The sequence below is a fragment of the Amblyomma mixtum genome, chromosome 1, assembly GCF_055824585.1.
Source record: "Amblyomma mixtum isolate Tamu chromosome 1, ASM5582458v1, whole genome shotgun sequence".
Lineage (NCBI taxonomy): Eukaryota > Metazoa > Arthropoda > Arachnida > Ixodida > Ixodidae > Amblyomma > Amblyomma mixtum.
Genome location: NC_143012.1, coordinates 296,203,135 through 296,226,279, shown reverse-complemented (window position 1 = coordinate 296,226,279; position 23,145 = coordinate 296,203,135). Strand labels below are relative to the sequence as shown.

Sequence of the window (23,145 nt, the reverse complement as noted above, 5' to 3'; positions counted from 1 at the left end):
GGGTGGAAAGGGAAAGCCCCAAATGCCAGCCCCTCCTTCTTCCGCCGAGAGGTCCATCGGCCCAGCGGAGATGTACAGCGCTGCCGTAGCCACCCACCCATCCGCTGTACCGACTAGCGCCACGGCTTCCGAGGAAACCCGTTGCCTAGCTCTTCTTCGGGCTCGTGCATATTCCAAAGCTCCGCTAATTCCATCTTTTTCTCTGTACGCGCGGGCTGCGAGACCTCTATCCGGAGGCGCTCCATCTGCGTCCTTTTCTCTGTTGCCTTTGTGCTGTTAGTGGGAGCCTGCGTATACGCGAGAAGGGTTGTTCTCTCGGTACATTCAACGCGCTTCTTTGCTTTTTATTTTCTGGTAATTTCTTCTTACCCTTTCTCAGAGTCAATATTGCGTTACCCACTCTCCGACAACTTTTGGCTTCTCCGTCAGAAGTGCACTATCCGGCTCTGTCTATTGTCTTACCATTTTCCCAGTTTCCGTCCGTTTATATTTTCTATAGTGTGTTTCCTTTCACTTTTTGTCCGTGCGTTACGGCGAGTGGACGCACTCCTCACGCGGTTTAGCTTCGGGCGGAATGCACTTCACCTGTACTTTCCTCTTTTCTAACGCGACTGCGTTAAAGGCCCCGTTACGCATAAAATCCGGCGTCGGCGTTCCGGGCGTTAAATTAACTAGCATCACTGTGACAGCTGGTGCCCAGAGAGCACCCTATAGGAGGCAGGTGGGCCACCTGTGTCACGTGACCTTGCAGCGCCATCACAACCTGCCCACTGGGCTAAGTGGCAGTTAAATTAATGATTGGCCGCTCGGGAAGGGAATCCTGGGCCGCACAAGGTTCACCGCGGGGAGAACCTGCCATCGCAGGGCAGCGGCGCATCGCTTAGCCGCTGCACCACCGCGCCAGGAGGGGTATAACTCCCAGGGATCTGTGAATGTAAAGTAGAGAATGGCTTTCTGCATATATATTATTCTGCATATATATTGATAAATAAAAACCAAGATGGAAATGGTGCAAAGAAAAGCAGCTCGCTTCATATATAATAGCTTTGGACGTACATCAGTAACCGAACTACTAATGAAAGCAAACCTGCCACCATTAACGCAAAGAAACCGTGTATCACGACTGAAATTCCTCTTTCAACTTATTAACGGTCATTATAAAACCGACCTCACGGGAATAATTAGTTTTTCATCTGGGTATTCTACAAGGCAGAGACACAGTCGCACAATAACCGCCTTTAGCACCCATAATAACTGTTTTAAGTATTCCTTCTTTCCCCGAACAGTAACTGAATGGAATCTTCTAACCAATGATCAAATTTCAAAATCATCACTATCGGCATTTATTTTAGGTATTGTTTAGAAACGTGTTGTCTTTAACTGTTTATACGCTCCATGGATCTAATTTGTATTATATGCTTTGTCTGTGTTATTGTTTTTATTATGTATTCATTGTATCCCACCCTGCTAAAATCCCCAGAGGTGATTGCAGTATTGATTGATAAATAAATATGGGAATTAACCAATTACGCTATCGCGTCATACCCTTAAGGCGAAGCTTAAGCGACCCCTCCAATTTTTCAATTGGGAATTTGGTACAGGCAGAGCTGGCTTAGTGGCTGCCGCCGGGATATAGACGCAAGCCGACTTATCTGTCTTTGAGTGTTAATTGCGCTCTGGCTCAATTTATCCCTCAGACTTTCTGCGCTCTGCTGAACCTAAATCTTATACTGGAGGTAAACTGTCTATGGTTGTGTGGTTCAAGCTACGAGCCCGAGTCTTAGCCCTGCTTTATAGCCTTTGCAGTTGGCTCGTGGGCGCTTGAGAACAGCACTCTTGCGGAAAACGACACCTCGTGCTTGTAGGTTTCGCTGCAAAGATTCAGAGAGCATTTTCCGATAATCAAAAACGAGAACTTTGCCTCATTCAGCACTATATTTGCTGAATTGCATAAAAAGATACAGAAACGTAAAAATCACTAAGAAAACGAAACAATCAAAGCTTGCTGATGATACGTTTCGTTAGCGGAAACGAATGGGCCTGGTTAGCGCAAGCTGTTGTGCCGGTTGGCGAACGATCATTGCAGGAAAAATTTTGCGCAGGGCAGACGGGACCTAGACGTCAAACAACGCCCTAATAAATGTCTATTCACTCGCTCACACACAAGCCACCTCTGCATTCCACAAAAATCTCATTGCATTGAATGTCGGGTGGCCGTGCCATTAGAAGCAGCTTTGTACATCCATTGGTGTCCGTCTATCGTATTTGGCTTTCAGAAAGAAAGAAAAAATGTGTGCGGAGGCTTACGACTTATGTCACAAGGGTATGGTTTCGTGGGGCACGTTCAGCAGCTTGCCATTGTTGAGCAGAAATTTCCGAGACAGTTCACAGACCTTTTTCAGGGCGACAGTTCAGTTAAGCGATCGCGTGACACTTATGTTAGACACCGAAAGAGTTGGTCCTACGGCTGATATGTAGCAATGGAGGCTAGTCTTGCTTCGATCATGTGATCTAAAGTTCTGGCTGTATCGTTTTCTCAGTAAGAGCGAACTTGCTCAGCCTCGCGTTTTTGCACTTTCGGGTTACTTCTTTCCATGGCCAAAATTAAGTTTTGAAGCATGAAGATCACAGAAGAATAATACACAAGGCGCAGACGCGCGAACCGCATTTAGACAAATGCTTGAGAACAATTGAAATGTTCATCTTCTGTTATTCTTGCGTTAACGTATTCTGTCGCCCAGCGTTGTGCGAGATCTTGCGTCAGACGGCCCGCATGCTTGTGGCCAAAGTTGAGGCTGACTGTTGTCTTTTCCGCAATGCAGCGGAGCAGGCGGACAAGCCTCACCACGGGGGCGGCGGGGGCGCCTTGCTGCCCAACGGCTTCAGTCCTCAGCAGGCGGCCGCGGCGGCGGCCGCGGCGCACCTCAACGCCACGCTGCCTTTCCTGGCACTGGGCTCACACCCGCACCCGGGGGGACTGCTGGGCGCCGCCATGGGGCTGCCGCTGCCCGGCGCCACGCCGCACCACCCGCTCGGCGCCGCGCCCGCCGCCCGAGCCGAACACCACCTCGCCAAGGCTGCGCCGCCTCAGCTGGACCCACAAGCCGCCCTCAGGTAAGCACGGCCTTAGCGCATATTGCAAGCGGCATTCCTCCCTTGCGTGCGCTCTGTCTTTGAGCTTCTTGTTGTAGAAGCCTGCAGTCCTCGCTCTCCGAGACCTGCCGCTTGTCCGTTTTGGTGCAAACTAGAGGCAATCGTCTCCGCAGCTCCCTTAGAACATGAGAGCGCACATGCAGTGACCGCGAGGCGCCTGTAGAATCTTTGGGCCCAGTGGCGCCGCTACTCGCTGTTTTAAAATAAATGATAGCAACGACAGAAATGTGGTCAGCTACCTGTTCCTGTCAGCTGAAATTGTAGCGCACGTCTCAAATATCGAAGCTGATTCAGTAGATAACACTACAGGAATTATTAGTTGTCGGCTTCGTTCTATGACCATATACAACGCAGTACTTTCGGTCTAAACAGGCGTGCGAAATCTACTGCTATCTTTGGGAGGTTCAATGGTGAACACTATCAATGTCGTGCTCATAGTTACTCTTAAAAGTAGTATGAGATGGAGCGCAGCTGCCTCATAGCTCAGTTTCAAGTGCACCGCACGCGGCACGCGGAAATCGTGAGTTCGTTTTCCACTTGAGACGTGATGCCTTTTACTGTCGTCCGCATTATGTGATATTTAAATGCATAAAGAGAAAGTATTCTTCACATATTCACAAAGATAACATACCTCTTCACCGTAGCTTACTTCCCGCATATGTAGGTACTTGAAAAGGCTTCTCTCGTGCTTAGGTTTCTGAAAGGGGCGAACTTCAAACGATAGCGTTCGTAAAGCGCTGCTTAATTTTAGACAAAGTAAAAAGTGTAATTTAACGGTATCTTTGACACATGATGGTCACGTAATTTTGGGGGGCCGCTGTAAATACGACATTAATAACTTATTTATGTGAAATGAAATTTAAGCGCACACGAAAAACGCACACAAGAGGAGGATACGCACAGGACAGGCGCTGTCCTGTGTGTATCCTCCTCTTGTGTGCGTTTTTCGTGTGCGCTTAAATTTCATTTCATTTATAAGCTATGTACCATCTAGCCCAAACAGAAGTTTTGTTAAATTATTTATGTGATTGCACAAAACAGTATGAACAAGGGTCGAGAGCTAGGAAGCCTCAACTCGCTACCCAACGTTTCGACGGCAGGACTTGTCTTCCTCGGGGCAGTGCGTGGTTATGCATGGAATTATTTGACTACTTTCTTTATTAATGTCATACATCCCTGTTTCTACTCTCTCCTTCGGTTCAAACCCTGTTGACTGCTTTAGTATAATTAAGTTTAACGAGCCCATCTAGTCCTGCCACGTATATATTTTTAGAGCTCTGAGCTCCCGTAGGTATTGCCTGAACTAGGACACAGATGAAAGCATGTTTAGTGTTTTTCCCTGTTACTCTACACTAAAAAAAAAATTAACAAAAACGAAAAGCTCAAATTCAACCATCAACAGAGTCATGATTCGCCACGACAAAGAGTCCGCGGAGCAGTTTCTTCTCTCCGCTGTGTTGCTTAACTGCTTGCGCAGCTGATTGATGGGTGGATGGACGGACTTTGAAGGCAGAAAGCGGGTTTGTGAAAAGCGTCTGCTATGGGCTCCCGCTCAGTGGGTTCCGAGGCTGACAGGACCTCCGCGGTGGAGCGTGGTCTATAATCAAGGCGACACCGCGACTCTCAAAAGAGAGGAGCGCGAGTGGAAGCAAGGAAAGCTATAATAAAACGCTAGCCTCTTGAGTGTTTGCGGTGATGCGTTTCCTCTGAATTGTGCGAGTTCAAGTGCACACGCATACACGCAGAGACACCAAACTGCGCTCGGCCGCTTGCCACATGCGACGATACATACCGCGGTGCCGGTGAAGTGGTTGAGTTTTCGGATGAAGTGGGACAGAGAAAGACCCGTCCTTTTGCTGGCCTCATAGCCCTTTCCATTGTGCTACCATCCCCTAAGAACGATTGAGATGCATAGAAAAAGCGCGCTTTCAATCTTCCTTTCCATTTTCGTACGATTTTTGTAGTGGAACTTCTCTTTGGACGAAAAGAATGACGTCAATGTCTGTGATTTAGGTTGGCTTGGGTACTCGACGAAAAAGCGCGCCCTGCCCTTTGTGGGAACTGCCACGAAGCTGTAATATGTGTTTTAGTGCGAAAAGCATTACTTCACTAGCAATGCCGAAAAAAATACCGCCACCGTCTGGAGGACGTTGAAGTAACGAGCGTTAGCTGCTTGGTTTACTAGAATTGATTTGAATGAGAATAAAGCGAGGTACACCAATGGAAATACAAATTTGTACGTTTATTTCCCCATATGATAAACACGCTCAAAAACATTTCACTTGTACATATTGCAACCAACTATCACACAAATCACGGCTTAACATCTTCGCTGGCACCTTCATCAAATTCACTTGATTCTTCACTGACAGGTGGTTATTTCTACAATGCTATTGTAGATGGCGCTACAAGTCTCAATGCAAGATGTGCTGTTTTCTAGTTGCTGCCACAGATGGCGCTGTGATCTCAGGGTGGTAGCAGACCCCACGAAATCTCGAAACGCGATGAGTAAGAGCTAACGCTCTTAAAAGCCGGGGTATGTGTGAAGCATCAACCTTTGACCTTTGACGGAGCGCAAGTGGCGGATGCCTTGCTCTGCTGCTCCGCCGCATGTATTTCGCAGACCGCTACCGACCAGCTGCGAGATTTTTAAAGAAATGTTGGTTGAAGCACACATCTGTACTCATTATGCTTCCATGCGTGCCCATTTCTTGTTCAAAAACCTGTTCACTGTTTTAGATAATTGTCCTTAAGAACCAACATGAGTTATAGCTTGTAATAAATGGAAGTAGAGAATAAAAATAATAAAAGTGAAGAAAGCAAGCCGATCCGCGTACATCTCGAACGCAATTTATCGAGCTTCTGTTAGGTCTCAATCAACCGCGGCAAACAAGCGCGGCCAGGCGACGACCGCAATTCGTTCTTGAGATAACGGCGAGACGTCTTCTTTAACGATAGCACCACGTAGCAATGGAAGCCGGCGGAGCAGCGGCCGGGTATACAAATGAATCTAGAACAAACATCAGGGCAGACAGCTGCCGCGCAGAGGTTTACGTCAAAAGAACGACCGCCGGGTCATTTTTCTCATCGTCTGCTCGCTGCTAGTCTAAATGCTTGTATCAATCTTTCCATACGAGAGCGTCACTCCATAAGGGACCTATTTCTGAACGCACGCTCGCAGGAACCCAGCAAGCGTGGGTAGAGACGGTGAAGACTAAAAACAAAACAAAAACAAGTAATGCTCGTCATGTACCGGTATACCTTCGTCCCTGTTCATAAGGGCACTTCGCTGTGTCTTCAGAAGCGAACAACGAGACATTCCCATTAGGACTAAGCAAACAAACGGCACTAAGAATATAGCAACAGCAACGCGAACGTCAGCCGCAGCGGGAAGAGGGGGTGGGGAATCGAAAACGCCACGCACGCTTCGCTCCCTCGTGCGCGCGCATCTCCAACGGAAATCGGAAAGTAACAAGGCGCCCGTCCGCACTGCGCGCGCGCGGGTCGCTCTTTAACGTTGGCGCGGAAACGCTCGGGCTCATCAATCAAGCGAGCCCTTTCCCGCCAACTCTCCGGAATTGGCCTGTCGCTTGCATCTGTTATCTCCTAACTTTTCCATTTCTCCGCGCCTGCGCGCCGAACCGGAGGGGGGCAGAGGGAGCAGGGCGTTTTGCCGCTCACGTACGTCAGTGGCTTTGGTTACGTGAGTGCTCGCCTTCCGTCCGTTCCGCGCTGTATCGACTTCCCGGATTGCTTCTTTTTCTGTTGGACTTCCTTTTCCCTTTGTTCTTGGTTTGGTCTATCTGGATTGGGAAGGCAGGGACCGAACTGCCTTCTCTCTTCAGTCGTTCTCCTTCCTGCAAGCATTCTCCGGTACAACGCAGACCTTCTGTTGTGATTTCTTTCTTTTAGATCCACTTTTTTTTTTTTTTCTACGGGGTGCGGTGATTAAACCTCGCATTTTGGACTGCCGTGGCGAACTGCTTCTCTCTCTCTCCCTGTATTTTTTTAGTTTGCTTTTACATTTGGATGCTGTTCATCTGTTCTTGTAATGTTTGTGAGCGTCCATGTTACTTTTTCTAAAACGCGAACTTGTCATTAGACGCTAAACATCCGTGGTGTCCTCTTTATTTTGATATACTCGTCTATTTCTTTTTATTATTGTTGTGTTAATACTGTGTGTGTGCATATGGAAGGCTACTAGACGTCGCTGATCACTTCATTGATCTCCCATGTCCCCTTTTTCTCTTCAGTCTCTTTATATTTTATTTATATTTCATAAGCTTTGCGAGGATTGTGATGTGTAACGAGAAAACTCAACTAAACATTTCAAACGCCCAGCTCTCGCTTCCTCCTCTTCTTCGTTACACTCCATTCTCCGTGTCCTAGATCGCATGCGGAAGTCGTGTACCGTAAAGCGTAAGCATCGAGAACAGCGTTTCTTCAAACATTTGTCATTATTCTCGGCTGCACGATGCGCTGTCTATAGAGTTGCTTCTCTACGTAACTGTTTGTGTAGCCTTTTTATCTTATTGTGGCTTTGTGAATGTTGTTTCTTAGCAGCCTGACATCGCTCTTTATTTGGAGGGAGGCTGTTTGCATTAATGGCTAGTCGATAAAGCTTGCTCAAACTCAAATCTGTCCGGCTGTCGCGAGCACTTTTTGTAATCGTTAAGTCATGTCAGCCTGTGGCGGGCGCTGCAGTGATTCGTCGTGTAGGAAAAACGACACACGTGAAAAGAAAGGCAGCTGTAGTAGCTCAGGCACTCGCTAGCATGCTGGAGGCTTTGGTATGATATAGACCATGTTCTATTTCATTATTAAATGCTGTAATGAAATACTAGAAGTTATTTTTTATTTGAGCTTTAATTTTGGTTTTGAAATTTTTTATTTATTTATCATCATACCCACAGCGCCATTGTCTGGCATTACAGTGGGGGGGTTGAAGAAAAAGTACACAAATGCCACCGCGTGCAGGTGGTTACAAAAAAAAAAGATAACAATGAGATAGAAAGAACACGGAATTATTATACACAGAAAATGTCACAGCATGGAAGAAAATGAATCATTTGATAATATGGACACTACTTCCTCAGGCAGCTTGTTCCATTCCGATACCGTTTTGGGGAAAAAAGACATTTTAAAAAGGTCAGTCCGGCACCTGTATTCTTTAACTTTAAGTGAATGATCTCTTCGTAAAGACACGTAATCAGGGTTGGCTATATATTTGGTTCTGTCTATTCCAGTTCTAGAATGAAATATATTATGAAATAATTTTAAACGCAGTACTTTCCTACGTTTTTGAAGTGAGTCCCAACCCAAAAATTTTTTCGCGCTCGTTACACTAAAATATCGCCCATAGTTATTGAAAACAAAACGAACGGCCAAATTCTGAACTCTTTCTAGCTTTTGAACGTCAAGAATGGTTTTCGGATCCCAGACTGTGCAAGCATACTCAAGTATGCTTCTAACATTTGTATTATACAGCAGTTCTTTAGTCTTTAAAGGGAAAAGTTTAGCGTTACGTCGCAGGAAGCCTAAAACACGACAGGCTTTGGCAGTAACGAAATCCACGTGACGATGCCAAGACATTGAACTTGTTAAATATACACCAAGATATTTAAAGATATTTAAAAATCTTATGATAGCATCAGGTGCACTGAATCCAGTTGATCAGAGTACTCCGATAGCGCCGATAGCAGAATTGAGAACGCAAACGCTGGGTGGGGACAGCGCACAAGGATACCTTTATTCCTTTTTGTGGCTTGCTTATATACATATGATGTGTGTGTATGCGAGCCCCACCTGCAAGCAATGCCCGCTATACATATGTTTCTTAGTTAAGTTTCTAGCATTCACAATAACAACCTAGCTCCTGATGAAGAATTATAGCAGTGCCATAAAAGGTGTCCATCAATACCCAGAGTCTTTCAATGTGTCGACACTTAAGTATATTAAGATGAAATTTGACCAAGTATCCATATCGAGTAATGCAACTGCCACCAAGCAACGTGTTGCTGGGCCCAGAAATGCGTAAGCTTGGAAAGATAAACGTCCTAAATGGATACAAAAACGTTCCTTGAGTTCTCTTTTCGTCACTCAATGGCGTTACGTACACTGAACACAGAGCAGCTCTTTCCAGGTTTTGCGCTCAATTCAGGATACTTCTCCTCACTATCCTCTCCCTTTCCCTTTCATTTCCGCCGGCTGCAGCTCGGGTGCTTAAGATATTAGATAGCAATTGCCGCGGCCGGCAACACTCTTTTGCTTCACTTTTTTATTTTTAAATAAACCACTACCACCACCACCAATTCAGGCCAGATAGTGTGCACCGGGAAACTCGTCTCTTAACCGATAGCCAATTTGCCTGTGGCAGGTGGTTTAGAGAGCATTTATCATAAAACTGTTCATTAACGTTTCAGCTCAGTTGCAAGACTCAACAGCTTTCGGCAGGGAAAGTGTGCAGATAAAAAGAATGGGTCGCCTGCTTGGCAGTAATTACAGCTGGCAGGCAAAATAAGGATCAATAGAACAAGGCGCATTGCATGTTTCCGGACGTTTTCAAACCACTCTTCAGTCGGGATATGTCGGAGATGTTTTATTATTATTATTTTTTTTTTCATTATAGAGATGGGATTTCAAATGCTCACTTCATTATATGCGCGCGTTTTCTCCCCCGACCCTGCCATTAGCTGAAACCTGAAGCTCTTTATCTCAACCACACAGCACAAAGAGACTGCACGCGGAATTTGAGTCTCTGAACATCTTTGTCAACCCGACGCTGAGGGAGGATGTCGCGAAGCTGAAGAGAAAAATATATCGAATCGAAAAGGCGATATCGAATTATGAACCGGGACGGCACCCCTCTACCTTTTCTGCCAGCCTCACCTAGTCTCAGCGGGTGTCAATTTCGCTTTTGATCTCATTGAGCATAATTTTACCTGTCTGCATGCTGGAGTGCGGTTTCTGCGTTCAAGGGAATCAAATAACCTCGCCCCCATGTCCGAAGACTCGGCTTGCACAAAGGCTTCGTTTCTCGAGCGCTGATTTTGTTGCGTCTTAAGAGGCGAGTTCATTGTTCTAGTCGCTTTCGCGTACACCGCCTAGGACCCATTAAGACGAGCGTAATTTGACCGCGCGCTTGTCGTCCGGTTTCTCTCCTGCGCGTTGCTCGTGCACGACAAGCAAGCAAGCCGAAACCCGGGACACAAGAACGAAATATCTGCGTACAAGCGCTATTCGGTTCCAGAAGGGAAGCTTTGTTCAGGAGGGGGCTGTATATGCAGGGCAGTTGTTTCCTTGAGCACGGCCGATATCGAGCTGTTCTGTAAGCTTTAGCTCTTTGTATACCACGACGGACCATATCGCTCTGAAGCGTTTCGTCACTTTGGATGCGCGTACTTGGATTAGAGTTGGGCAGGGGCTCGGAAGTTGGCGCCTCTTTTTCCGAGGCATTCTCAGATTGACAGCGCATGCCCAACATCCATCAAACTCGGCGACCCCCCGTTAAAACAACTGCGCATTCAGTTCTCTCGGATTACAGCCCGACGCCATTCTCCCATTCTCCTTCACCGCTCAACATTTCCCTCGATTCTGTGGTCCGTTTTGGTTTCACTGCTTGGAAACGGAGGCCATACGATCGAGGCGGGCTTTTCGTCTCTTTAGCAGCTTTCTGCTTCCTCGCCTGGCTTTGCTGCGCGTATGTTGGTCTGCTGGTGCGCCGAGAGTCTCGGAGTCAAACAGGAAGGCCCATTGAGAAAGTCAGAGCCCGATGGCAAAACCTGATCGATGCGCCGCTCACGATGCGTTGAGCGAGCAAAGCCACGCACGCCCCGCGCGCATTCACGCTTTCGACCACTGTTCTCCTTTCCGCCTACTCGCTTCTTTATGGAACATATGTGGGGCGTTCTTTTAGCGCTACGAGCGCCGCTCGATTCCTAAGGATCAATGAAACGAAGCCGACCTCTGCGCCAGGATTATTTCCTCGCCTTTTCACGCCACTTGACAGATCTCTTTTTGGGCGCGTTTCGCCTGGCCTTTTGGTTCGGCGCAGTTTCGTGAGCGATCACGTGCGGTTGTTCTCGGTGACCTCGGTGTAATATGCGCTTGGTCGCTTCTGCTGAACTTTTCATTCTCTGCATGTGGGACAAAACAAAGAAAGGAAATCATGTCGCCTTTGTCGTGCTTGCGTATGGATCTTGATTTTAGAAGAGGCAGCGAAGCTCACTTAAAATTTACTGCGCGAGGCATGACGTAATGCCACTGCCTGAAGCTTTCGCTCACCTAATTCGCACATAAAAAAAAAAATAAATCCGAAGCTCTATAAGTTTTAAGTTCGTTTGCCTTCATGTAAAATAATTTTATAACAGAGTTAGTCGTTAGCGCAGGACTCACCGTGGGCAGCGCTGCTTGTCAAAGTGCATGTCAATAGTCATGGCTGCTTCATTTAAGTAGTTGATGTGGGGTCCGAGCACACTGTCCTTAGCTAACTTCCTCTGCAAGGTCTGAATGAGCACTGATTCATTCCAAAGCGATAAAGCTGACATTTCTGTCTGAGAATCTTCCTGCTCGGTGTGAAGGCCAGCTGTCGTCAACGTCTAGTAAGAGCTGCTCATTTTCCTTGAAAGTTTCGATCGATTCGTGGCGTTTCAGTTTGCGCAATAACCCCCTCATTAATTTAGTCTGGCGGCAAACTTGCTTAGCTATTCAACAAGCAAGACTGCATATTCGTCTGCGCTGTAATGAAAGCGCGAAAAAGAAAACGCGATAGACTTGCACCAATCTGGCGTGACACGTTTCGGCCCGAAGAAGCAGCTTTTCTTTTTTTTCTCCCCATCTTCTCCGCGGACAGCTCGGACGTTTGCGTGACGTCTCCGGCAACAGAAGCGGCAAGGTCACGCCTGTCCAAATCCTGGACACGCGATCTCCCACCGGCGCAGTGCGTACGCGGCCGCACACGCTCGCCTCAGCATCTTCCAGGCTGAGGTCCATTTGTCAGGAGAGAGACGCGCGGTGGCGACCAGCCACGGGTCAGGACCCGGAGTCATCAATCTTTTCCGCCCCGAGTAGTACAGCAGCCCCCCGCTTCGAAGTCGCAGGTCGACTTTTTGACTTCCAGAAGGGACAACGGGATCGGCTGCCGCCGCTGCCGTGGCCGAGGGACCTGTGTTTCCGCGCGAGAATCGCGTACCGTGGCACATACTGCGCAAGAGAGGCTCCTCCAAGGCACTTCTCCTCCCCCCTGGAATGACGGGGACTCCGACACTTGAGCTCCATATAGGCAGCGGTGCGTTCGGTCATCGCTTTCGGGGCGGAATTTAAAGCGATTGTGGACCCCGAGTGCGGACCACGAGAGAGAGAGAGAGGTAGAAAAAGTGAGGAGGAATTTCGGAGCCACGCGCGCGACCTCTCGCGCTGTGCTTACAGTCTCGATTCGAGCGGAAGTGCCGCCTCGGCTGCCGGGTTTTTCTTGTTTCACTCGCCGAGTCTGATAAATGGTGTCTACGCAGAGTGAACGGCCGGAGAAGAAAATAGAAAATAGTAAACACAGGAAGGCTGAGTTTGACAAACGCTTCCGCGATTTGAGCCTCTCTCCGGCCTCCCCACCTCGTCTTTCCGATGGCATCTGAACGTCTCAGCACAGTTCGAGACAAAAACGCGCGTCGAGCGTTGTATATTTATTTGTTTTTTTCTGTCTTGCCACCTTTCTCGTCGTATATACTGTATAGTCGCCTATGCGAAGGGAAAGAAAATGTTCCCGTGTGTGGTAACAACGATCTAGAGGGGAAATGCAACAAACAGAAAAACGGAAGGCTGAGATATGCGGTGCAAGAAGCGAGCCTTTTCTATTCCTTAGTCTTGCGTGACATCAAACTCGCCGCTGCACAGTGCTGCTGCTGCTCCCGCGCATCTTGGCGCCGCAGACCTGCGAATGCTCAGAGCTCGATGCTTTCCATTCTGTGTCGCGTGCGGATAAGAGAGGCGACTCGGTCGCAGCGCGTCTATAGGCTTCGCGGTGGGCTCCACGCACAGGCGACAGATAAGAACGGAAAGGAACCATTAAGACCTCAGCTTCTTCTTTCCGTGCGCATGTCTTCCTGAAAACGGCGTTGGTTCTCCCGTGCAAGAGAAGCCAGCCTCCGGCGCTAACTCGCGAAGAGAAACAGACGCCCCCTCATTTCTCTCGTTGCTTTTCTTAGCCACTGCGAGTGTCACATCATTTCTGCCGCGCACTTTTAGTTTACCGAGCCTTCTTAGAGCGGAGCACTTCTTCCAGCAAAGAGGACCGTACGAAGTGACGCGAAGAGCAGAACTTCGATTATGCAAGGGTTATATAGAAGGGTAAAGCGTGTTTGTTTACTGCTGTCCCTCTCTTTCGTCCGAGCCTTAGCCCTTCTCCGGTTTCTTTTACGTTTCTTTTTTTTGCCTTTCTACTCGAGCACCGTCCGCCCCATTAGACCCCTCGGGTTTCTCTTTGAGGGCAATCAAATCGAACAGTCGTTGTTCCCACTCACTCCTTTCTTCCTTTCCTTCCACTGGGCGCCTCTTTCTCGCCTCTCCTTTTCCGATCGGCGTTCTTTTAACCCGGACGCCTGCTTTGGGCGCGCAGTTATCAACGCCCGCTGCATCTTTTTCGTTTTATTTTTCTGTCGCTCTCAGTCGTCCCGGAGCGAGAGCCGGCCGGCTTGGCGCGTCGCATCGCGTCGCCGTTTTTCTTTCGCTGCTGCTTTATTTTATTTTTGTTATTTTTTTCCGGCCTTTAGCCAGGCGCAGCTACCGACTCGAGTGCAGAACCCTTCAGTGCGAAAGCAAAACCGATTTATTAATGTCCTCGCGTCGTTCTTGTTTTCCCTTTATTCTCGAGTAATCATAATGCGGTCCCGTTTGTCCTGTCGGTCCCATGCGCCTCCGGGTCGTGTCTGAACGCGGTCCTTTTGTTTGTTCGCTCGCGCAGAGTCGGACACAGCGCTAGAAGCATTAAGAAGGGTGAGAAAGAACGGTAGAAAGGGTGACACTCTAATTACTAGCGCACCGAGTGCGTCGCTGGGATAAAAGGAAATTTTCGAAACAAAAGGCGTCACGGCAAACGGAGAGTGTTCTTCGTACTCTGCATCAAAGCAAGCGCGCGAGTTTGAGTGTGGAAGCTTTCGGCGCCGGTGAAAGCTCGATTTGAGCAAATAAGCCCCGGCCCCGTCCGGCAGCTTTTCCCGGCGAGACTTGCCTTTGCCCGTTGAAATGTGGGGCGCTGCGTTCTGTATCTCCTGTTTCTCTTGTCTGCCGCTGGGCCTTGCCTTCTCGTATATCGTGCCGTTCCTTTCTTCGCGTAATTAACTGGGAATAATAAATTGGAGAAGTTACCTTAGCCGAGCATTGAATCAAATAAAAAGCGTTCTATAACGGCATCGAAACTTCGTCGCTTTCTGTTTATAAGTTCATTAAATTCGTTAAATAACTCTTTTAAAAGTGTCACTACGAAGAAATCGAAAATTATATGACAGCGCACCAGGACTACTACGTTCCAAAAGTGAAGACGCCAGTTTTTAAGACTTTAAATACATTTAACTTGTCAGACATCATGAATAAATGAAATGTATTGTGCACTGCGCTATTTCAACGCAAACCAGTTCGTCTTTCTCTCTAGGAAAGGTATTTGATTAATATGGTCAGCACCTATGTATATCTAAGGTAGAGTAATAGAGTTTGCAATTAGGCTGGTTAATGCGAAAAGCACGCATCCGAGCGTGTAAATTAAACAACGCAACCTACTACGTTTCCTAGCCGCCGCGGTGGCTGAGTGGTTATGGCGCTTGGCTGCTGGCCCTAAAGACGCGGGTTCGATCCCTGCTGCAGCGGTCGATTTTTCGATGGAGGCGAAATTCTAGAAGTCCGTGTTCTGTGCAATGTCAGTGCATGTTGAAGAGCCCTAGGTGGTCGAAATTCCCGGAGCCCTTCACTACGGCGCCCCACACAGACTGAGTCGCTTTGGGACGTTACACATCCATAAACCTACTACATTTTCTTTGTTTTGATTTCGATACCCTACGCATGGTTATAATGCTCGCTGTCCTCATTATCTTGCTGCTAAACTGTGCTTCAAATAGAAGGCATAAAGGTCTCTAGTAAAGACTCAGTGGTTTCATAAGGTTGTGTAGCTGAAACCTTAATTTAATATTGACATGCGCAGAAAACACTCTTGCCACTGTGTCGTGAAGCTTCAGCCCCATGCTTAGCTATATTCGCAGCACATGGATGTGCAGTGAAGCTTTTAACGCAGCCCTCTTTTTTAAACAAGCGCATATTTAGCTCGTCCCGGATTTGAGATGCGATAAAATGATAGACACGGAAATGCAAGTAATTGAGAAGAACCGGGGCAACAAAGGAGAGATTAATATGAACAAAGCCGGAAGAAGGACATAAAACTAGAAAGGGTGGCGACGGATTAACAGATATCACGTGGGCGCTCGGCATTTTTTTCTCCCGGATTAAAAATAAAATAAAGGGAAAAACTCGCCATTTCTTTGGGCGCTGTTGCCTTTGACGCACCGACGTGCCTTGGGAGATACGTACGCAATTACGCCGCAACAAAAGGGCACCGGATCCATATTACAAAACAAAATATAAAGACTCACAGGCGCTGAGAAAAAAAAAAATTGAAGAAAGAAAGACAGGAGAGAATAGGGGATAGTACAAAGAGATCTTTTCGACACCTCCCAAAACAATGGCATTAAGAGCAACCCGGCGCAAATCTGAATCTGTCATAGCCGTATTCATTTTCTTCTTTTTTTTTTTCGTCATTGGGCAGAGACTCCTTTGTTTTGCTTTGATGCTATTTCCGAGTTGTGTGCTAAGCCGTTTGCAAGCGTTCATATTTGCCGGCGCTTGGTCCTCCCTCCTTTACTGATGCTATTTACTTTCGTTTCTTACGGGTAGGGAGAGAGGAAGCGAGGTAACAAAATCGTAGTTGACTGAATGCGAGATTCCCTCGGCTGTCCATTAGGCTTTGCAGCTCCACTGCCGCTGTTAGCTTAGCGTCATACGATGAGCCAGGCAGCGAGTTTGCTTTGCTCTGCTGTTCCAGGCCACAGTGAAAAAACAAGTAATTGTAAGTGGGATAACAGCGAAACCTGTCTCCAACACGTCAAGCACGCGGCGCGGAATGAGACCCTTGACAGCCATGTGTGCTTGAGGCTGAGTCTGCGTAATCAAGGCAAAAACTTATTTCCACTGCTTTATTTGCGTACTGGATGCGCACTCTCTGGCAGGCTCCCTCTGAACTTTTTTTTTTCTGTTGCTATTTCTGTTTTGCTGTTGTCGTTTTACCGGTATGACTTAGATTCGTGTTTTTGTAGCCTGTAGATTGAGCTTTCTTATAAACTTAGCTTCGCATATTGTGGCTCTGGTAGTCGCCGCTCTATTCAAATATTGCTCTTATTGGACAAAGCCTATGTTTAAATAGCTACTGTATACTCGCGAGGCACGCAGTACACCGGGAGAACAACGACGTAAAGGGGAGATGTATAGTACGTGGGAGAAGAAACTCAAAGGCGGACCAAAGATATTTTTTTTTATAAGAAGATCATTCGATGCGATATATCTTATAAAGGGGCAACGCTATGCATGCACAGACGCGTGACGCGTAAACCCTTTTAAATACGAGGGTTAATTCTCTATCATATGAGGTCTGTGAAATCACTGTCTCTGAGAAGCACGGCATGGGAATCAAGATGTTCTTTTGAAAAAAAAAATATATAGAGGGAGCATATGCTGCAGTAAATAATTTCTAAACACCTAAGAATATGCAGGAGTTATGGAAACTATCAACAAATTTCTAGAAAACGTTAGCGGCTACTACGCGTGTTCTCCTTAGTTAGTTTTCTGTTCTGCATAGAGCTTCTTGAGATAAATCTTAGGCATGATCTCAACACCAGCTCACTTAAAATTAAGTCAGAGACACTGTGATGTTTCTTGCATTTGAACGTATTTTAGAATAATGGCGGCGAACAGATGGTTGTTAGTAGAAAAAGTATAAAATTTTTACTTGTAAATATTTTTCTTGCCTCACATAGGCAGTCGTAACAGATTTATTAGAGCCAGGAAGCTTGTTTCAGTATATTATGTTAATTCACGCCGAGCAGCGCCATTGGAAGCACGGGTATTCTGAAGGGCTGTGCTAATGTGTTGAAACTTTGGTGAAGTTAAAGACAATTACTACTTATTAAAATGACAAAAGAGAGCTCATCTCCTGTGCATTTGTTCCCATGCAGCTGTGCTGCTGTATTTGAAACCTGCATTGAAGTCAGCCATGTAACATCTTGACGGTAAACCCGATTAAAACTTTATCACGGTGAGTTGAAGACAGTGCGAGTGAACACTGTGCACAGAAGTGAAGACCCTTCATCCCTTCATGAGCCTCAATTCCGAAAGTTTTATTGTGTGGAAACCCAATAATTGAACCCCTTAAAAACTCCGCGATCAGAAAGGAAAACAAAAAGACAAAACAAAAACGTAATTTCAAGCGCTGTTAATGAAACTACACCCAAAACAAGAGTTTAAAAAAATCTAGCAACGGCAGCCTTCATTGCGGTTGCTCCCCCGAGAAATATGCAAATTGGATCAGGAAAAAAAATCTCGACTTCCCCGATATGTACTGGGTGCGAGGGGTTTGGTTTTGATCATTTCCTGTTTTATTCGTAATTATACTACCTTCCCCTCCACGTATAGCTACGCCTCATCCAAGAACAAAAGACGTTCCCGGTTTTGCGTCTGCAGGAAGCTTTCCTCGGCTTACTGCTCGTTCCGGTTCGAATTAAAATGGAAATGACGTGTGGTCCATTACAGCCTTTGCATTCCTATATATAGCTTGTGCCGCGGTTCCGATCCAATTTTTCATCAATCTTTCCCACTCCCTTTTCATATGGGTCCTTCTAACATGGCGCCGCTAATGCTTCAGCAGCGCATGACGTCGGAGGTAAAATCATGCTATAAGCACGAAGAATGTGAGAAATGCCACAGTATTTCATAACATTAGGAGTTGACTAGGAGCATAAATTTCTTAGTTAGTAATTCTGTCATTTCAAATAACACACTATGGAGTCTATGCACAATGTTCGCTATTCCGTACTTTATGAATGACGGTTGCTTGATACCTCACTGTTTCGCGCTCTCAAGTCGCTCACAAGTAGCAACGCACTGTCAGTAAACGCAATAGTTCTGTTCTGCAATTACGTAGTGCGCACAATCCAGAAGTCTACGCTGTGCTCCTTCAGCTAATATCTTTCTTTTAGGTTTACCGCTGCTACACTAACGTAAAGAGCTTATAGTAAATCTAGCAGTCCGCAAAGCTGTTCATGCATGTTTTTCAACGTCGAGGATGTGCTAACATGCTACCAATTATGCACTGCAGCTTCGCCCACTGGTAAACAAATATTCATTGTCATAGCATTCGCATTCTCGAGCTGAGTCTTTAAGAGCACTTTCCGTGTCCGTAAGTTCAAACTACTGCAAGTCTGAGGCTTCCAATAGGTCAACAGGGCACTCGTCTTTGAGGCGGTTCCAAACACTGCCTTTCTTTCGCGAAATCGTGCAGTCTTTAGCTGATGCACAGTGCAAAATATATGTGTGGCGCTAGGGCTTGACCATTCTCACAGTCGGATTTGCAAGTTGCAACTATTCTACCCACCTTCTGAGGCCGTTTGCTGAGGTACTCTGAGCTGTACAAGAGGGGGGTAAGAGCTTTCGGCAATATATATCCTGTGAAAAAATGTTCTCGCAGCCTTTTTGATGTTTTCGCTGCAAATCCTACTATTCGCGCCGAGCATCATGACTGGCTGGTCTTAACCTCCTCTCCTTTTTTTTTCCCCTCCTGCAGGTTGCGAGACGATGGCGGCAGCGTTAGGGACCGGAACTTTTCGTCCTACGATGGAAGCCGGCTCAAGGATACGGCCGCTTTTGTGAACGGTGAGAGCTCTCTCCGACATACTGTTGTGCCGCGAAGAGACAAAAAAAAAAAAGACGCGTAGGAGCAGTAAAGACAGCTACGAGATGAGCCGAATTTGTTCCTCTTTATATCCGCTCACTTTCATCTCTCAACAGCGATAAAGAAAAAAAAACGACCACTGTAGTGATCTATATGTGCTTATAGCCGTATTCGATTCATTGGTTCACCCTGATGCTCAAATTGTAAGGGATGAAAGAGGAATGGAGTGAATGTGCTGGACAAGCTTTTTCCCTGCGCCTTTTTTTCTACTTATGTTTCGTTATTCGCCCCTATTAACCACCCAGAATAAGTCGGAAGCAACTCGCTGAACCGTTAATCCTTCTAAGATGGTCAGCTGTGGTCTAAACCCGGTGCTTTTATTAATTTCTTTGTTTAATAAAAGGAGGTTTTCATTGCAGTCTTTTCCAGCACTTTCAATACATTTGGCGGCTTTTAAAACAATAAAAGTTAGATTTTTTTTTTTTAAGAACAGGGAGGAGTTGGGGATGGGTTAAATTGTACAGGGAAAAAAAAAAAGAAAAACAAGGCACGCGCCCTGCGGCGGTCGCAGGCGGCCTTCCGGCGTCGGAGTCCAACGGACACGGGCCTCCGGTGCTGAACCTGTCGCAACACGGCCATCGCAACAGCGCGGCCAGGGACTACCACGACGGCGCAGCCGCCGACGCCGAAGACGACACCGAGGACGACACGGACGACAGGGACCCCGGTACGTCCCACTTTGGTTCATATAGCTGAGTGTTGCCGAATTAAAGTCACTTTTCTCTCTCTCTCTCTCTCTCTCTCTCTCGCCGAATCTATGGCGCGGTGTTAATCGCGTCATTCCGATCACCTCTGCACTAGCGAAGGCAGGGCCGTTCACTAGTCAAAGAGCCAGACTATGGGCAAATTGTACGTCTTTTTCGTGGTCGCTTTCCGGAAAATCTTTGGTTAAAACTGAAATATACTGTCGTTAACTGCGGTGCTGTCGCAACTCTTGGACGGCGGTTGCTTAGCGTTAACCGTGTGGATAATGAACGTTGATAAAAGCGGCGTAGCTGTATATACATTGTAAACAGGTCAGCCAAACCCCCCAGTCAGAGTTCAGAAAAACTTGACGATGGAAAACTGATGATTTGTGTGACAGTTGTCGCATAACCCTCGCAGCCGCGTGTGGGTGCATGAAGTTCTTTCTAGCGAATATCGTGCCTTAAAGTAAGTGCATCTGGGCTGACCCCTAAACCAGGCTGGCGTGGTGTTTTCGCAGTGTCTTCTCCCCGATGCCGTCAGCTCAGCTCTTAGCAGAATTATCACATGGCTGCTTCAGTTAGCCAGAGAGAGATGAAATGAAATAGATTTTTCTTAAAGGCTTGCGAGTGGTATTCAGAAATGTAAACAGCGGGGCTACTGGTGGCAGTGTAAAAACTGTGCATGTTTTTTGACGTACCGGTTGTGTGTAACGCATACAATGTAAAATTTTGAGTTTTTTTTTTTAAATGTTTCAGATTTTATTTATATTCTGTTATAGTTTAATAAACTGTCGCGTGTTCTTCGCCAAAGGAAGCGTACTTGCCTTGGCAGCTGCAAAACTTTTGGGGTAGCTGGGTCTTTCTTGCGAAGCCAACGTTTACCGTACTATGAATAGTATATCGCTCTCTGTCGCTCTCTGCTTGCTCTGCCCTTTTGAAGCTGAGCGACTCGTTTTAAAGCTTCGACCTCGGCACAGCTTTCTTCTTTCTCTGCGCGCGGACAGAGCTGAGCGGCGCTGAAGGCAGCAGCAGCCCAGAGCCCCACGGCGGCGGGGGCCAGGGGGGTCCGGGCTGCGGCATGGACGAGCGCTACGGCGTGGACGCCGCCCTGGGCCTGGGCGCCGTGTCGTCCATCGAGACGCTGCTGCGAAACATCCAGGGCCTGCTCAAGGTTGCGGCCGACAACGCCAGGCACCAGGACAGGCAGATCAGCATCGAGAAAGGTGAGCGCCAACACGCGTACTCTCTCTTTAGAGGATGGCAAAGGCCATTAGCTGCAGAATGCGGTCTCGGAGACCGAATCGACTGTTTTAAGCAAGAACGAGGGCCGGCGTACACGGCTCAGACTGCAGATCCAGTTAGGCCTTCAGCAATTTACAGGCAGGCCAACCATGCCTTTTACGCGCGGTTATGAGCTTTCGTGGTTGCCTTCGGTTTTCAAAAAATGGTCTATAGACAGTCTATAGACTTTTTATAGACTCTGTTGCCTTCCTGTAGATATTTCTTTTTGTCTATTCATAGTCCATAAACTGTCTACAGACAAAAGTCTACTAAAAGTGCATGGCCATAAATATATAGATTGTCTATAGACTATATATAGCATTTGTATTGGCTGCAGACTTTTGTAGGGTTTGTCTATAGATAGTCTATAGACTTTATAGACAGAAGCCTATGGACAGTCTATAGACTGCTGAAAAATTTTTTGTAAGGGGCACTGCAGATTGGTAATATTTTTCCTTTTGACAGCGACCGCCAAGAATGCGTGCCTTCATCTGTTGCACGTTAATGTCTCACACTCTAATAAGAAGGGAATAAAAACGGAGTAAGCTGTCTTTTAGCGCACTGGCTTTTATAAAAGCGACTGCGCTATAGGACAACTTACTCCTTTTTACTCCCATGTAGGCGCATTCGTGTAAAGCGTGTAACGGTCAACGCACTTTCTTGCTGTCCCTCTCTCTATGTTGGGTCACGTAATCAAACAGCGATACAACATCGTGTTGAGCTGATTGCCTCAACAGAATATTTGCTGCTTGCAACGGTCATGGTGATATATAGCACGGCTTCAAACGACAAGAATCTTTTTTTTTTTTTACTTTTTTTAACACACCCCGCGTGCAGTGCACTCAAGAAACAGGATTTTTTTTATTCGCTATTATGATAGCAAAGGAACGCTCGTTGTGACAAATAGCGCTCACGTTCACTGAAGGGGCGAAAGCTGATGCGTTCCTGAATTCACGCTACATGGAAGGACTTGGGCAGCAAGCGGCCGGGGTTAGCACTTCTCTGCCAGAGAAAAGCGAATGCTATAGCAACGGTTCGGGGAGGATTTATTCCTTGAACGCACGTCCGCACTTCTTCTTGGCGACGTGATGCCCCAAGAAAATCAAGAAAATAAAAAAAAGGGAACAACGTCCGACGCAAGAAATTATTGCGGCTGGCGGTACGAGTCGCGCGACCGTCCATCTCTCTCTTCGACGGTGGGGATTTAGCGCCACGTTTCCGCCAATAAAGCCTCAATTTGCATACTGCATAAAAGGGACACGCTCGCGCGCGACTCGCACCGAGTCCGTGGCTAGAGCCGTGGTCTAATGACCACTCTTGGCGCCCTCTCTCCCGGCCTCTTAATTCTCGAGTCACCTCCCTTCGCGCGTGGTTGTTCTTTCTTACCTTCTTTCTTTTACCTTTCTCGTATTTCCTTTCTTTTTCTTCTCGTTTTTGCCAGGAACCAACTCGACACGCTCTTTGCTTTCCGGCACGGAGTAGTGTGTGTGTATGGGTTCCTTTCTTATCCCGTTTCCCGCTTGGAAATTCGGGAAGTGTGAGCGCGCTAAAAGGGACGAGCCGGGTGGCGCCATATTGCCGAACGAAAATCTCTTCTTCCTTCCCCCTTTCTCTTTTTCCCTCTCTCGCTTTCACTAGCTTTCATTGACCTTCCTCCTCCTCATCCTCTAAGCTCGCTCTTTCGCTTTCTGGCAGCCCTACGCAACCGCTTCGCCGCTAAGTCCCTAACATATATTTTTTTTGTGCACAGTTTTTCTGTTCTTTCTTCCTTTGCTCGCGTATTCGTTCTTTGATATCTGCGCATTTCGCTTTTCCTCTTCTTTCTGTCTTCGTTTTCTTCGCTTCTTTTTTTTCTTTCCTTGGCAGCGAGACTCGTGTCAAGAAGTCAAAGCACCCGGGGCATGGCTAGGCTTGGCTGCGCTTGGCTTGTCTGGGCTGGGCCCGGAAATGACGTGGAGCGAATTTACGAGCCTCGCAGCAGGGAGCAAG

The 23,145-nt window shown here is 47.1% G+C and overlaps 1 protein-coding gene across 4 annotated transcripts in view; it reads left to right on the top strand.

Annotated features, from left to right (window-relative positions):
* LOC149372146 (dachshund homolog 1-like) overlaps positions 1 to 23,145 on the top strand; it is a 240,440-nt gene that overhangs the window by 160,152 nt on the left and 57,143 nt on the right. For 2 of the 4 annotated variants that reach the window (XM_089566521.1, XM_089566519.1), the window contains 4 exons: positions 2,823 to 3,114; positions 19,022 to 19,110; positions 19,701 to 19,856; positions 20,880 to 21,098. In XM_089566521.1, coding sequence (XP_089422647.1) covers positions 2,823 to 3,114; positions 19,022 to 19,110; positions 19,701 to 19,856; positions 20,880 to 21,098 — 756 coding nt within the window. Of the gene's footprint in view, positions 1 to 2,822; positions 3,115 to 19,021; positions 19,111 to 19,700; positions 19,857 to 20,852; positions 21,099 to 23,145 lie in introns of all 4 variants that reach the window. The other 2 variants (XM_089566520.1, XM_089566518.1) reach the window with 1 other exon arrangement.